The sequence below is a fragment of the Staurois parvus genome, unplaced genomic scaffold (genome assembly GCF_062004578.1).
Source record: "Staurois parvus isolate SC_StPar_1 unplaced genomic scaffold, SC_StPar_1.0 ptg000091l, whole genome shotgun sequence".
Taxonomy (NCBI): Eukaryota; Metazoa; Chordata; class Amphibia; order Anura; family Ranidae; genus Staurois; species Staurois parvus.
In genome coordinates, this window is record NW_028317887.1 from 5,243,043 (window position 1) to 5,257,950 (window position 14,908).

The following is a 14,908-nucleotide window of genomic DNA, read 5'->3' on the forward strand; positions in this document are numbered from 1 at the left end:
AATTCTAAATTCTTAACTTATTCTAGTAGCTACACAGGGAAATATTGCTCAAAGAAATCAGTTTGGTCTACTGATGTCCACACATGAAGGCGGTTTTCAGTAGCTCTGCACACAATGTTATATACCACAACTCCACATTTGCCTGTGCTCAGGATAGAAAGATTAGAACTTTATTGCAGTTAGCATGGAGAAGATATTTCAGTTAATATATGTGGCCAACCAGACAGTATATGATCGAAATCTCCTTTGACGTGCGCTAAGTTTTTCTCCCATTAATGCTTAGGGGATTAGTGCCCCTTGAACTCTTTGCTGAGGAATTTTCTTCAACTTTCTGCTCTGGTAACTAGTGTCCTCCTCCAACAGGTATGCAAACCTATCGAACATGTGAGTGAAGAAAATTAGCTAATAGATATGCTTCATCAAAATACACTCATTTTGTAAAGTTGTGATCAGCTGCCATAATACCTGTGCGTTTGTTCTCATTTAATCTAAGATTAGGAAGAATTTAATTTGTTTAATGTTGCAAACATTTTATGCACTGCTAGGGCACACAGATCAGTTTGCACCTTTCAATTGACAATATGATCCCTATACATTTGATAATTAGCATTTCCCTTTATTTGTACATATTTCCCCAATTGGCTTTTCTACTTTGACACAGGGCAAAAAATAAACTGATAGATTGTTTAACTCTTTACCATAATCCAAAGCTTCAAAAACAGTTGGTTATGAATATAAGGCAACACTGCCAAAGAATATTACAGAAGATGCAATTCAGGTGTAATGGTTACTGGTTGGCAAGAAAGAATTCTACTAGATTTGTAATTCTGGGAGAAAAAAAAGTTTAAAGTTTATAGTACGTTTATATAGAGTAATTGTACATTGGAGCACTAGCAATTATGCAGTTACTCACTAGTAAAAAAAAAAAAAAAAAAAAAGTTAAACACTTACTGAGTGCTTGAGAGGTAAAACGGGGTGGAAGACTTACACCAAAGCCCCAAGATTAGGTATTTGGAAAAATGCTGATGAGCTATTGAATAACTAGCCGGAGAAATCAAATTAAGTCAATTTCTTGCACAGTCTTCTCTGGCACAGCACTTATTCCTAGTAGTGTACTGACATACTAATACAGTACTCCTGTTAACAGCTCTCCTGCTACATATATATTTATGTAGGATCAATTACTGTCCCAAATGGCATTGCCAGGTGTCACAGAATGAGAAGGCTGGGGGCCCCCACAGATCTTTTGCTATGGAGCCCCATGAATAATTATACCCCAGGGGGTATAGTGCTGCATTTTAAAAAACGTATTTGCATCTGCCACTGCTTCCCTTGTTAATCCTTTGTTTCTCCAAGCCCCCAAAAGCAATCCAGTGGTGGACCTCCCATAACATCACTTGTTTTCTCTATGAACAAGAGATCTGTTCACAGGCTGCCAAACATCAAAGCCACTCTACATTCCCAATGCAGAATTCTTTAAATACAGTATATGCAGATCAAGCACTGGATCTCGCAACAAAAACCTTGTGGCCAACTGATCATATCTGCTTTCATCTCTTGCAACCCCCATCCCTAAAACTGATTTATTCACACCTGACTCCTACAGTCCATTACATTTCTAAATCGGAAAAGGATCTAGTCTTCCACAGTACACAACATGGAAATGCAATTAGTAAATCTAAACTGCTAAATATTCTCAGCAGCAGTGTACAGTCTTGTGACTATCAGTGTCCAGCAGAGCACTAGTTAAAGCTTGTAGAAGTGGTATTTCATTCTCCCAATTTTCCTACGAGGCTACAGGACCCCGACCATCTGTCTGGACAGTGCTGATTGGCCCTGTGCTGATCACATGCACCCTCCCAAAGGAAAACAAAACACACACCAAACTAAGCATGTGCAGCTTGCCCCCAAGGCTCTATCAGATGAATTGGGAAGGATCAGAGAAGATCGGATCAAACCTCATTTTTACACAAATGCAGAGGACCAACCTGTTAGGTTCCACAGAGTATAAGGATGTTTTACTGTATTACTGATTTTACAGCTGGGGGTTTAGTAACACCAAGAGGGTTAAACCAAGGGACTTGACAATATTTCCCCTACTCTTTTCCTTTTTCTTACACTTTCTGGTTACTAGCCTTACCTCATCTTTCACCGCTTATGGTGCACAGAGGGCTCTTACCTCAAACCCAAACATTTTACACTTCACCACCCTAATATTCATAAGTGAAAAATACAAACAATGATGTGGTGCCAATACCATGTGAAAAAAATAAATAAATAAGTGAATGAACATAATATGAAAAATCTATATACACAAATCATGCAAAGTGATAACATGTGTCACTCACACAGCTGAGTGCAAATATAATGAATACAAAGTACCAAGACAGAGTCCAAATGGGACCAAATAAATCAATAGTGCCCAAAAAGATCCTATATTGGAACTAAAAGTCATGTGGAAAACAAACTAAACCATATGACAAAGTCCAAAATGGGACTGCACACAAAAGTGCTACAACACCCCCCAAAAAAATGCACTATAGGCATAAATCCCAATCCACATACAATGTGTCACACAAAAATAACCAAACGCACCTACACGATGCATGCGTGATTATACAACCAAACATAATGTGCATCAAAAACAAAACTCATAACACAATTATAGAACAGAAAATGCTACTAAATAGTTGAAAAACTCCTCAATATCACACTACAAGTGGTCCAATCCCTAATAAGTCCACAAAATATAAACCATAACCTTATGTGATCACAGTGAACAAATTAGTGTCCAAAAGAAATTTATATCCTTCCGCTTTCCATAATTATTCCCTCAAAAAAAGATCACAGTGCATTATCTTTTAAGCTACATATAAACTTGGGACATCACTCAAGTGAATAACCCATCATAATTATGATAGGTTAATCACTTGAGTGATGTCACAAGTTTATATGTAGCTTAAAAGATAATGCACTGTGATATTTCTTTTTTTGAGGGAATAATTATCATGGAAATCGTTGGAAGGATATACATTTCTTTTGGACACTCATTTTTTCACTGTGATCACATAAGGTTATGGTTTATATTTTGTGGACTTATTAGGGATTGTACTACACTTTTAGTGTGATATTGAGGAGTTTTTCAACTATTTAGTAGCATTTTCTGTTCTATAATATTTATACATCTTCAGGGGTGAAGGTGTTGATTGTGCTGTGGAGAGTTGAATTTAAATAAAAAAAACACTTCCTAAATAAATATACAAACACAAAAATAGCATATACTGAACACATAAATGAAAAAAGTCCTGTGAGGTGAACACCACCTAATTTTTATCAAATCATGAACCCTTTGTGACTGAACAAAAAGGTGATGACAGGTGTCAGGAAGAGATCCAAAAATGGCTGCAATGCCTGCTCACCTCTGTTTCGACCCGCGCAGGGCCAAAACGCCTTTAGGATGTTTAGTCCATGGCAGGAATCCACATATGTAGGATAATGGAGCAGGAGCTCATCAGCCAGCACACAGTTTAATTCGGTATAGCCTCTCAAAGTCTGCTGAGAGTAAACAGCATGGAACAGCACAGTAGCTGAGCTGCTGACTTTCCTCAGCCTGGATAGACAGCTCTGGGGGCGGAGCCTGTACAGCGGAGGGGACAGTTATCTCGGATAGGTGACAGTCACCAAAGGGTTCATTAGTTGCTGAAAATTAGGCGTTATTCACCTCACGGGACTTTACATTTGTTGTGTGTTCAGTATATACTATTTTTGTGTTATGCGTTTATGGTTTTGATGCACATTATGTTTGATAATTTGTTGTATATTATCACGCATGCACCGTTTTGGTGCGTTTGGTTATTTTGTGTGACATTGTTTTTGTCTGTATGCGAATTGGGATTTATGCCTATACTGCATTTTTTTGGGGGGTGTTGTAGCACTTGTGTGCATTCCCATTTTGGACTGTCATACAGTTTAGTTTGTTTTCCACATAACTTTTAGATCCAATATAGGATCTTTTTGGGCACTATTGATTTGGTCCCATTTGGACTGTCTTGGTACTCGTATTCATTATATTTGCACACGGCTGTGTGAGTGTGAGTGTTGTCGAAACCTATCATCACTTTGCATGATTTTTCATATATTGTTATATTCATTATTCACTTATTTGGGTTTCACATGGTATTAGCGCCACATAGTTTGTACTTTTCACTTATGAATCATTAGGTATATGATTGGATGTTGGCAGCTGTACCTCCTTTATTAATATTGTAGGGACTTTGTTAGGAGCACAGGAGGTTCTTCACTCTTTAGTATTTTGTCACCACCCTAATATGTACATAAACTACCAGAATGGTAAATACCCACACATACCCCATGTTATGTTTAGAGATTCGCACATGAAGTGTTTTGTCACCATTTCAATATTTCTAGAAATACATATTCCTACAAAATTCACCTTGAACAAGTAATGTAGGAAATTGTAGGTCAATATTATAACATATAGCTTCCAGGCAGTCTGAACATATCTGTAAAAGGTTTTAAAAAATAAACACTAATGTAGCTGAAAGTCACATCTAAAGCCAACTTTGGCTACAGTAGGGAAACTTTAAATCTGCAGTGTTTGTCATCTGCGCACCTTTACTCTTTCCAATGTGAAGGACATCTCCTTAGCTGTCATGGGTACATTTGCCCTCTATTCCTACTCTGGTAGAAATGCAAAACCATTTACTCATACTTCCTGGTGATACTGGGCATCAGGAAAATGAAGAGGTAGAATCTTGCCAATGGGAACACAGTTAGCAAACAATCTCGACTGGCTGCAACATTTCTAAATCTAAAAGTTTTAGAGGTTTTGTCCTGCATTTCTAATGTAAACTTGTGTTTGAGTACAACACAAGTATTTTACGTACCTGGGTAAAGGGAAATAATATTTTCCCCTCCAATTACAAACATTTGCAAAGTCTTCCTTTCATCTATCCAGAAGTAGGTTTCTCTAGAAAGGTAATAAGCTACAGCAGATGGCTGGCCAGGAATGGAAAAAAGATTTTGGTAGTCTCTAGTTCTGACATCCATTATTCCAATTTCACCCTTTTTTGCTAGTAAAATTACAGTAGCATTTCCTGAAAGAAATTCAAATGTTACAAGTGTAGCATAGCACAAACACCAGTATACATTTTGCTGTATAACATTTGCAAACAGTAACACTTTCAATGAGTAAAATCACAGAACTTTAAAACCTTGTCAAATGCAGTCTGCAAGATCTGGAATCTAGTTTCTATGGTTTAGGGCAAAGGAAACTATGTATTGCAGACTATGATTAGGCCATATATTTTGATATCGATGGCCAACAAGCTCAGAACAGGTGATAGCAAGTTCATAACTTGTCATGACAGAACTATGAATGTGCCATTGCTGATCCTAAAAAATACTAGTGACTTGTTTTTGACTTTAATAAAGCTTCAGAAACATGACCAACATTTATAGCCATAGATCCAACTCAATCACTAATCTAATGACCATGGGATGTTGATAATGCTGATTCAATTTGACCAACTACTAGCTATACCATGACATGGATGAATGAAAGCCTTTAAATACTTTACTTCTCGTTACCAAACTATTATCTAAGGGTACAGAATTGGCTACTTTGGTTTAGAAGATGGTGTTAAACCATTTGAACATGTAGGTCATGTTTAAAACAATTTCCAGAAGACCATTTACATGGTACTCATCTCAGCACTGTACAGAGAACAGGCTATTTGCACCACTAGTTTTGTATAAACCTGTAATCATGAATTAACGGTTTCAGTATTGTTATTTGAATATGTTTTGTAATGAAGATCGCTCCTGACTGGGAGACGCTGTGAAGGAGCCATGGCCCACCTCAAGGTGGGGAACCAGGCTCTTTTTAGCCACCACGGGGCCAGCAAGATCAGTCTGCAGGCTGATAAGATCAGCTTCTGAAGTATCCACAGGATCAGTGGCAGAGGGGGAAATGCATACGCAAACGTGAACTACTCCTGTGCCAATGCGTCCAGGCCTTCAGATCCCTGTTTCTAAGCCAAGGAGAATTTCACCTTCCAACTTCTCCTGCAGGCAAAAAGGTTCATCTCTGGGATGCCAAAGCCCTGACTTATCTGGGGGGAAAAAAAAAAAAAAAAAAAAAAAAACACAACAAAACACAACCTTGGGATTTAGTTCCCACTCTCCCTGGTGCACCGTAGGCTGAGAAAATCTGCTTTCATGTTGACTGACCCCTTTATGTGGCCCGCCGACACCGAAAGCAGTCTGCTTCTGCCCATCCTAGGATCTCCTGAGCTAGGCCCAGGAGATTCTGGGATCTGGTGCCCCCCTGATTCAGGTATGCCACTGTTGACATTAACAGAATTTGGTCTTTTCTTTCTATCTTGTCTGCAAAGGCCTTTAGGGCCTGACCTACTGCCAACAGCTCTACAGTTGGAGGTACCCTTTTAGCATGGCCCCCACTGTCCTTGGGCTTGTTGGTCTAGATTCCTTGCTAGCCAAACTAGCTCCTTCCAAATATTCCCCCTCCAGGAAGCTTTAGCCAGAGACCTCTACATCCTCCAAGCCTTTTTCCTCTTTGAAGAGAACATGAGGATAACTAAAGACCCTATGTACTACATCACATTTCCCCGTATTTAATTTGGCTCTTTGCATTAGTGTCAGTCCTAGTACTTTGTCATTTAATTATATTCTCTGCTGGCCCAGGCACTCTAGGTGCAAATGAGCAAGCTTTATCAGCCTTTAGCTCCACTAAAGGATAAAAAGTCACATTGACATCTTTGGGTCCCAGAGGACCATGTCCCAGTGTAGCGCCCCTGGATGTACATAGTTTAGTGTAGTTAAAGGATTGCTAGAAGCCTGGGTTTTTAGAGAATTTACTTATGGTCAGGGTGAAGGGCTCTACTGGCCAGTCCTATGGTACCTCCCCCTGCACTAGAAACTTGGGGAAGCTTCTAGAAGCCAGTAGGTGGAGGAGAAGAGGGGCTGATCTGCATATTTATGGAAGTCTGACCAATCCCAGGCAGAGGCAAGTGAGGCAGATAAGTCCATAAATATGGCAGAGCCTGGCCAGCAGGGAAGTTAAGTGGAATATAAAGTGCTGGTGTGCAGCCTGGGAGGGGGAACTGGAAAAGTAGGGTCTTGCTTCCAGGCTGGAAGCTGAAAGAGGAAGCTGAAAGAGGAAGCTCCACTGCCCTGCAGTCAACCAGGGAAGGAAGCCTGCCAAGCTTGGAGGAGAAGAACCAGCCCAGCTACAGAGGCCTGAAAGCAGTTCTAACCATAGTTGCAGGACAAGGGCAGCATGAGTACCTCTACACGTCCAGGGACTAGAAGGGAGAAGTCTGCTGGATGCAAGTTCTGGCAAGTCTTCAAGGGACAGTTCATAGCTTACCCAATCCCTTGTCCTGGAATCAGACACTGTAGCCAGGTGGGCTGGTATTTTGAACACTTCGAGCTCCTACAAGTTGAGACTTTGCTAAAAATCCATTCAAAGGGACTCTTGGCAAAGTACAGCAACTTACAGGAGCTCCAAGACCTTTAGGGTTCTGGCTGGACCAGTTTAAAAAGTGCTACAACAATGGCAGATAGAGAAGGAAGTTGTCCTCAGACTGATATTCTGCAATCAATATGGGCATCCTTTAACTCCTATAACCTAGCAAAGTTAAAATTCCCTAAAAAAAAAAAATTTAAACAAGCCCATGGATCATTTCTCATTTCTGGATGCAAGTGGAAAAATGCATGTTGCCTGGCTGTGCAAGAGGTAAAGGGGGGCACAAAGCCAGCAGCTCTCAAGGGTGTAACGCTACACCAGAATTACTTGTGCCCCACCAGGACTGGTTAGGACTAGGTGTGGCCAGGTGCCGATTCAAGCTACAGGCTTGTGAAATCAGTAGTGACAATGCTAATATCTCCACCCCCTGTAACACTTTCAGCCCACTTTATTGCAAGCAGGCACAGTCTAGAAGAGTGGCAACTCTGCTCTGAATTTGGGAACAGTGTAGCAATGTTGCCAAACCATCACATGAAGCTGCAACAGGTAGTCTTCACTGGCAGGTAAAACCATTATTTGTGGGGAAACTTCGTTGTAAAATAAATCCTATACCAGAGGTAATTCCCAACACAATCTTTTACATTAAATATATTCAAACACCATCGAAAGTTTCTCGAAACTTACCGATAACCACACAAACGTTTTTCCCTTTAAGTTTAAAACCTTTAACACAATCACATATGAATGAGCCATTTATGTTGTTGCACAGCTGGTGGCATGGACTAAGGTCCAAAGAACATTCATCAATATCTAGACAAAAGAAAAAATATATAAAATTCTGCATGGCTTATAAAAACAAAAAACACTCATATGAAGTCTGTATTTAGCCAGTTTAGTCTTACCAACACAACTCTGACCATCAGACTGAAGTTTCCAACCTTCATTGCAAGAACAGTTGACGCCCCATGTTGCATCTGCACATTTCTGCATACAGCCTCCATTTGCATCAGAACAGCGCTTACCTACGCAAGACAATTACATAATATGCGAAATTAATGAGTCCGCCTATCAAACAGTAAATTTAGGCATAGCTCAATAGGTTTATTACGTGCAGTAAATCTAGTGATATTTCCTTCCCATAATTCCCAGTTGTCATGACCAACTTCTCCCTAAACAAAAAGGTTTACCCTCCTCCAATACAAATCCCCCTCAGCTCAAGTCCACTCCCTCCTCCTAGCACAAATCCTCTACCCCCCCCGCCCAATTTCCCCAGGGGGGTGTAGGGATTTGTGCTAACAAATCCACCCTCCTAGTGCAAATCCCTCTTCAAATCACCCCTTCTAGCACAACCCTCAACCGTGCCCTAGGGCAGCTGCCCCTTCTGCCAACCTCTTGTCCTGGCCCTGCATAAAACATAGGAAGGCAAGGGGAGGGGTAAAGGAGCTTGTCTAGTGCAGGGAACAACTAAACATTCTCAAAAGGGAAGGCTATGGCATGTAAGGTAGAAGGGCTTTGCTATGTAATTGACCAAGAGCACTTGAATTTAACAAGTTTAAAAAGATAAGAATTTATGGAAACACTGCAAGCAAGCATTCAAAACTGCTTTTACACACTTTAGGTTAGGGACTTTAAATAAAACAGCACTATTCTATACCCCCTACCACCCCTCAAATCTGTTACAATACAGGTTATGTATGCTGCGTGTAAAGTGGATATGGGGCGTTTTTGCCTTACAGCCCCATGGCTTAAAGATTCTTACCTTTCTGTTGAAGCTTTGTGAAATGGGGTCATCGACTGCCTTATGTAGGTTTTCTTCAATTTTTCCAACTAGTTTTAACAGATACAATTGAGTACTGTCTGTGATACTTTTTTTATTTGCACTTACAATTTTGAGGACAAGCTTTCGGGCAGTGTCCCCTTCTTCAAGGTCTAAGCAGTACTACTCACAAAGTTTTAGCAGAATGTTAGAAGAGATGTGGGGGATTAAAAAAAAAAAAAAAAAAAAAAAAAAAAGACCCCCACCACTTGAGAGAAGACACAGCAAAAGCAAAGACTGGAGGGGGTGGGACCTTACAGAGGCTGGGGACTGCTTGATGGTGTATGCAGAGCCTGACTCATTCCCAGGAATATCCGGAGCTGTGAAGGCGAGTGTCTTATCTCTTGCTGGGGTGGGGTTGCCAGTGTATGGGGGCAGTGGTGGTGAAAGGCTCTCAGGTGGGGGTAGGGCTGGGGTGTTGGTCAACATCAGGCTCTCTTCGTGGGGGAGGGAGGTTTTGGTCGGTGTAAGGGTCTCTCCATGGGGAGGAGACAATTTGTGTTGCCTAGGGCAGCACAAAACCTAAATACATCACTGGGGGGGGAAGACAACACTAACAGAGGGAGTCATGCTTGAGGTGATAGTCATAAAACTAAACTGCAACCAAACTGTGCAACCAAATCATTCCATCAAGTGTCAGACACTCAAAAGGGATCTTTAATATCTTCGGATCATACAGCTGCACCTCCAGTAATGTTGTGTACCTTATCCAGTGCAGAAAATGCAGCAAATGATCTTATGTTGGCGAAACAGGACAGAAGTTGCAAACAAGGATGAATTTGCAATGAAGGAAGGAACATAAAGATGACTTTTGCACACCTGTGGGACACCATTTTGCACAACCAGACCACACTTTGGGAGACCAACATTTTAGTTCTTAAAGGAAATTTCAAATCCATGCAGGAAAGAAACTTTTGAACTAAGAATGATAATTCTATTTGACACAAGAGATAACGGCCTTAATTTGGACATGGGATTCCTCAATCATTATCCAACAGTTTTATGACTCACCTCAAGCATGACTCCCTCCCCCCCTCCAGTCTTTGCTTTTGCTGTGTCTTATCTTCCCATCCCCCACATCTAACATTCTGCCTCAACTTTGTGAATAGTACTGCTTAGACCTTGAAGGGGACATACCCCGAAAGCTTGTCCTCAAAATTGTATGTTCGTGCAAATAAAAGTATCACAGACAGTACTCAATTGTTCCTGTCGCAAATGCACTAATACGGCTACAATCACCTCCAACTAGTTTTTGAACTTTTAACTTCAAGGAAATGTATATACATAGACATACTGTACACAATTTTAAAATTAATTCTACTACACTATAAGAATTGAGCTCCGTGTACTTCAAACTCCAGTCTAGCAGATCTTTTTACACTTCAGTGAGTTACGGACCGAGTCTTTCCCACCTAGCAGCTCATGTGAACAAGAGGTGAGCTGTAGGGCAGAGAAGGCCTGCAACTCAATGGAGCACACGTTCATGGTTCAGCTAGAGATGTGCTCGGAGGATGCCCAAGCTAATCTCTATTTGTACGTCACTGAGTATTCAACGACCCTTGATGTGTGTACTTATTCTAGTTCACTCATCAACTGTAGGGAGATAAAATACTGAAAACCATGGTGCCTGCAGCTTTAAAGATATTTAGCAGTAGCAGCTCCCATATTCCTTTTCCAAAGGGTGCTTTTTAAGCATTCTAAAAGCACATATTTATATCCATCAGTATACATACCACAAAACTGCATTTCATCAGAACCACCTGGGCAATCCATCTCTTTGTTGCAGATTTGAGAATCATTTAAACACTTTCCATTTCCACACACATAGGAACCTTCACTGCAAAAATCTAGAAAATGTCAAATATTTTCATTAAAAACATTAAAAGATGTACCACAATACTACATATGTAAAATATCACTGAAAGGTATATGGCACATACCAGGCAACCTATTAACCATAGTTAGCTTGAGTTTCTAAATTCAGGTGTATATCGACACATGCTAAAAACGGCAAAGATACCTTCAAAACCAGTGGATCTGTGCCTTGTACAGCATGGTACTCCTACACTTCTAAAGGAGTGTTCACAGTGATACATCTTTCAATGCTCAGAGGCCCATTAATAAGTGAAATATTAATGTCTCTTGTAAAGACAGTTAAACAGTTAATGTCAAGGAAAAAAAAAAAAAAAAAAAAAAAAACCACTACCTCAGATATCCAAGAATCCAACAACTCCACATTCTACTAAGTCTTTCAGCCAAATGCATTGAAACTTTGAGAACTTTATAGCACAATATTTAAAGCAGCAACTGCAAAACTACCAAAGAATTGCAGTCTGCAATGGTGACAATAAAGAGTTCAGCACTAGAAACCCAATTAAAAATTTTAAAAGAGCCTAAGCACTTCTGTTCATAAAACCGCTTTTAGTTGCAAATGTTAGGCTTTCATCTTTATGAATGTGTGCCCTAACCAGGGGCGGACTGACCATTCGAACACTCGGGCACTGCCCGAGGGCCCTGGGTTAGTAAGGGGCCCATAAGATGCCCCTGGTGCCTTTCATAGGTTTTTTGGGTGTGGTTTGAGTGTGGGCATGTACACAGGGGCCCCATGATTCCCTATTGCCCAGGGGCCCCATGAGTCGTCAGTCCGCCCCTGGCCCCAACATGTATTTTCTTAGATTCACATTTGGAGGACACAGGCACTTCTATTAAAATGCATAAATGCAATTGTAGCACAAAGCCAACAAAGCAAAGCTTTTCCTGCATTTTAGTAGAGGCAAAACATCTCAAAATTGCAAGACTAGCATATTTTTCTATGTCCTATACAATGAATGAATCTGGCAGCCTGCACAGTCCTTTGTTCTATAAAAATTATACATCATTTAACTGGTTTGCAAAGTAAGGATCCCCATTTAACTAACCACTTTCCCTTTAGAGTATTTACCCCCTTCTTGACCAGGCCTTTTTTGCAATACAGCGCTGTGTTACTTTAACTGACAATTGTGCGGTCATGCAACACTGTACATAAATTTACATCCTTTTTTTCCCCACCACAGAGCATTCCTTTGGTGGTATTTGATCGCCTATGCTTTTTTAAATTTTGTGCGCTATAGACAAAAATCGACAATTTAAAAAAAAAAAAAAAAAAAAAAATTGAGTACCGTCAGTGATACTTTATTTGCACCAACATACAATTTTGAGGACAAGCTTTCGGGGTATGTCCCCTTCAAAGTCCAAGCAGTACTATACAAAATGACAACGTTTCAGCAGAACGTTAGAAGAGATGGGGGGGGGGGGGGGAAGATTAGAGAAAAGATACAGCAAAAGCGAGGGGGGAATACTACACTCACAGAGGGAGTAAAGCTTGAGCGGATAGTCATAAAAAACTGTTGGATAATGAGTGAGGAATCCCATGTGTTCAGGCCGTTATCTCGTGTCAAATAGAATTATCATTCTTAGTTCAAAAGTTTTTCCTGAATGGATTTGAAATTTCCTTTAACCATTAGCCGCCCGGCCAATGGCCGTTTGGCGGCTTCAGATGTGCCTCTTCATTCCAGGTGCACGCCATTTGGCGTGCTCCCGCACATGCGCCGTTTGCGGTAATGCAGAGCGGCGCAGCAGCGGGATCTGTCACGGGCCGTGCACCTCGGACACGGCCGATGACAGATCCGAGTACCGGCTCCCGTTGCTGGTACCATGTGACCTGCTGTGACCAATCACAGCAGGTCACATGACAGTTGTATACAATGGATGGCTTCATTCATGATGCCATCCATTGTATACTAGCGCCTAGCTGTGAATTGTCACAGCTAATCACATGCACATGTCATGTGATTAGCTGTGACCAAATCACAGCTAAACACAAAAAAAAAAAAAAAAAAAAAAAAAAAAAAAAAAAGCTGAATGAATGGATTTCATTCAGGTAAATGCTTGCTTATAGCAAAGTAATTCTTTGCTATAAGCAAATTGTGTAAAAAAAAAAAAAAAAAATACTGATCCACTTCCCCAAAGTAGTACAGTGTTACTATGGTAACATTGTACTACTTTGGTCATAGTAAAATATGAAAAAAACTTAAAAATAAAAAAAGTAAATAAATAAAAAAAAAATATATATATTTTTTTCCATACTGTCACCAGTCAGTGTCCCTGTTAACCGCCATGCCAGTTATATAATGACGCTGTACTGCACTGGTGACCGTATGTAAAAAAAAAAAAATAGTGAAAATAATTTTTTTAAGTTTTTCATTTTCCGAAAAATTATGACAAAAATACAACTTCAAAAAACTCGCCATGCCTCTTATGAAGTACGTCGGACTGTCTACTCTGCAAAAAGGGGTCATTTGTGGGATATCTGTACTGTTCTGACATTCTTGGACCTCAAGAAATTAGATTGGCTGTCAGTACTTCAGGATTGATCAATATTCAGATCTATACCATAGTTTGTGAACTCTATAACTTTCCTACAAACTAAAAAATACATCCTAATTTGGGTTATTTTCACCAAAGACATGTAGCAGAATACATCTCTGCCTAAATTTATGAAGAACAATTATTTATTTGTAAACTTTTATAACAGAAACAAAGAAAAATGTGTTTTTTTTTCAAAATTTTTGGTCTTTTTTTGTTAATTTAGCAAAAAATAAAAAACCCCAGCAGTGATTAAATACCACCAAAAGAAAGCTCTAGTTGTGTGAAGAAAATGATAAAATTTTACTTTGGGTACAGTGTTGTATGACCGCGCAATTGTCATTCAAAGTATGAGAGCGCTGAAACCTGAAAAATGGCCTGGGCAGGAAGGTATAAAATTGCACAGTATTGAAATGGTTAACTAAAATATTGAGGTCTCCCATTGTGTGGCCTGGTTGTGCGAAATGGTGTCCCACAGGTGTGCAGAGGTCATCCTCTCTATGTTCCTTCTGTCCTGTTTCAAGGATGAATTTGCACAGACATACCATCAAGTAACATAAAGATGACCTCTGCACACCATTTCACACAACCAGGCCACACAATGGGAGACCTCAATATTTTAGTTCTTAAAAAAGGAAATTATAAATCCATTCAGGAAAGAAAAAAAAACAAAAAAACTTTTGAACCAAGAATGATAATTCTATTTGACAAGAGATAATGGCCTGAATTTGGACATGGGATTCCTCACTCATTATCCAACAGTTTTAGGACTATCAGCTCAAGCTTTATTCCTTCTGTGCGAGTAGTATTTTCCCCCCCCCCCTCCCTTTTGCTGTATCTTATCTCTAACCTTTTTTTTTTCCTCCATCTAACATTCTGCTGAAACTTTGTGATTTGTATAGTACTGCTTGGACTTTGAAGAAGGGGACACTCCCCGAAAGCTTGTCCTCAAAATTGTATGTTAGTGCAAATAAAAAAAGTATCACAGACAGTACAATTGTTTGTCGAAAATGCACTAAAACGGCTACAATCACCTCAAGTATAATGAAAAAAAAGAAAAAAGTTAAAAATCAAATTTGGTCGTAATTTTAGGCCAAAAATTCTGCTACATGTCTTTGCTAAAAAAAAAATCCCCCAATACATGTAAATTCATTGGTTTATTTGAAAGTTAAAGCATC

The 14,908-nt window shown here is 39.8% G+C and overlaps 1 protein-coding gene across 1 annotated transcript in view; it reads right to left on the reverse strand.

The window, feature by feature from the left end:
* LOC149468191 (low-density lipoprotein receptor-related protein 2-like) overlaps positions 1–14,908 on the reverse strand; it is a 106,244-nt gene that overhangs the window by 76,841 nt on the left and 14,495 nt on the right. The window contains exons 5-8 of the mRNA XM_089670599.1: positions 11,060–11,173; positions 8,413–8,532; positions 8,195–8,320; positions 4,908–5,117 (exon numbers count right to left, since the gene is read on the reverse strand). Of these exons, the coding sequence (XP_089526725.1) occupies positions 4,908–5,117; positions 8,195–8,320; positions 8,413–8,532; positions 11,060–11,173 (570 nt within the window). The remainder of the gene's footprint in view (positions 1–4,907; positions 5,118–8,194; positions 8,321–8,412; positions 8,533–11,059; positions 11,174–14,908) is intronic.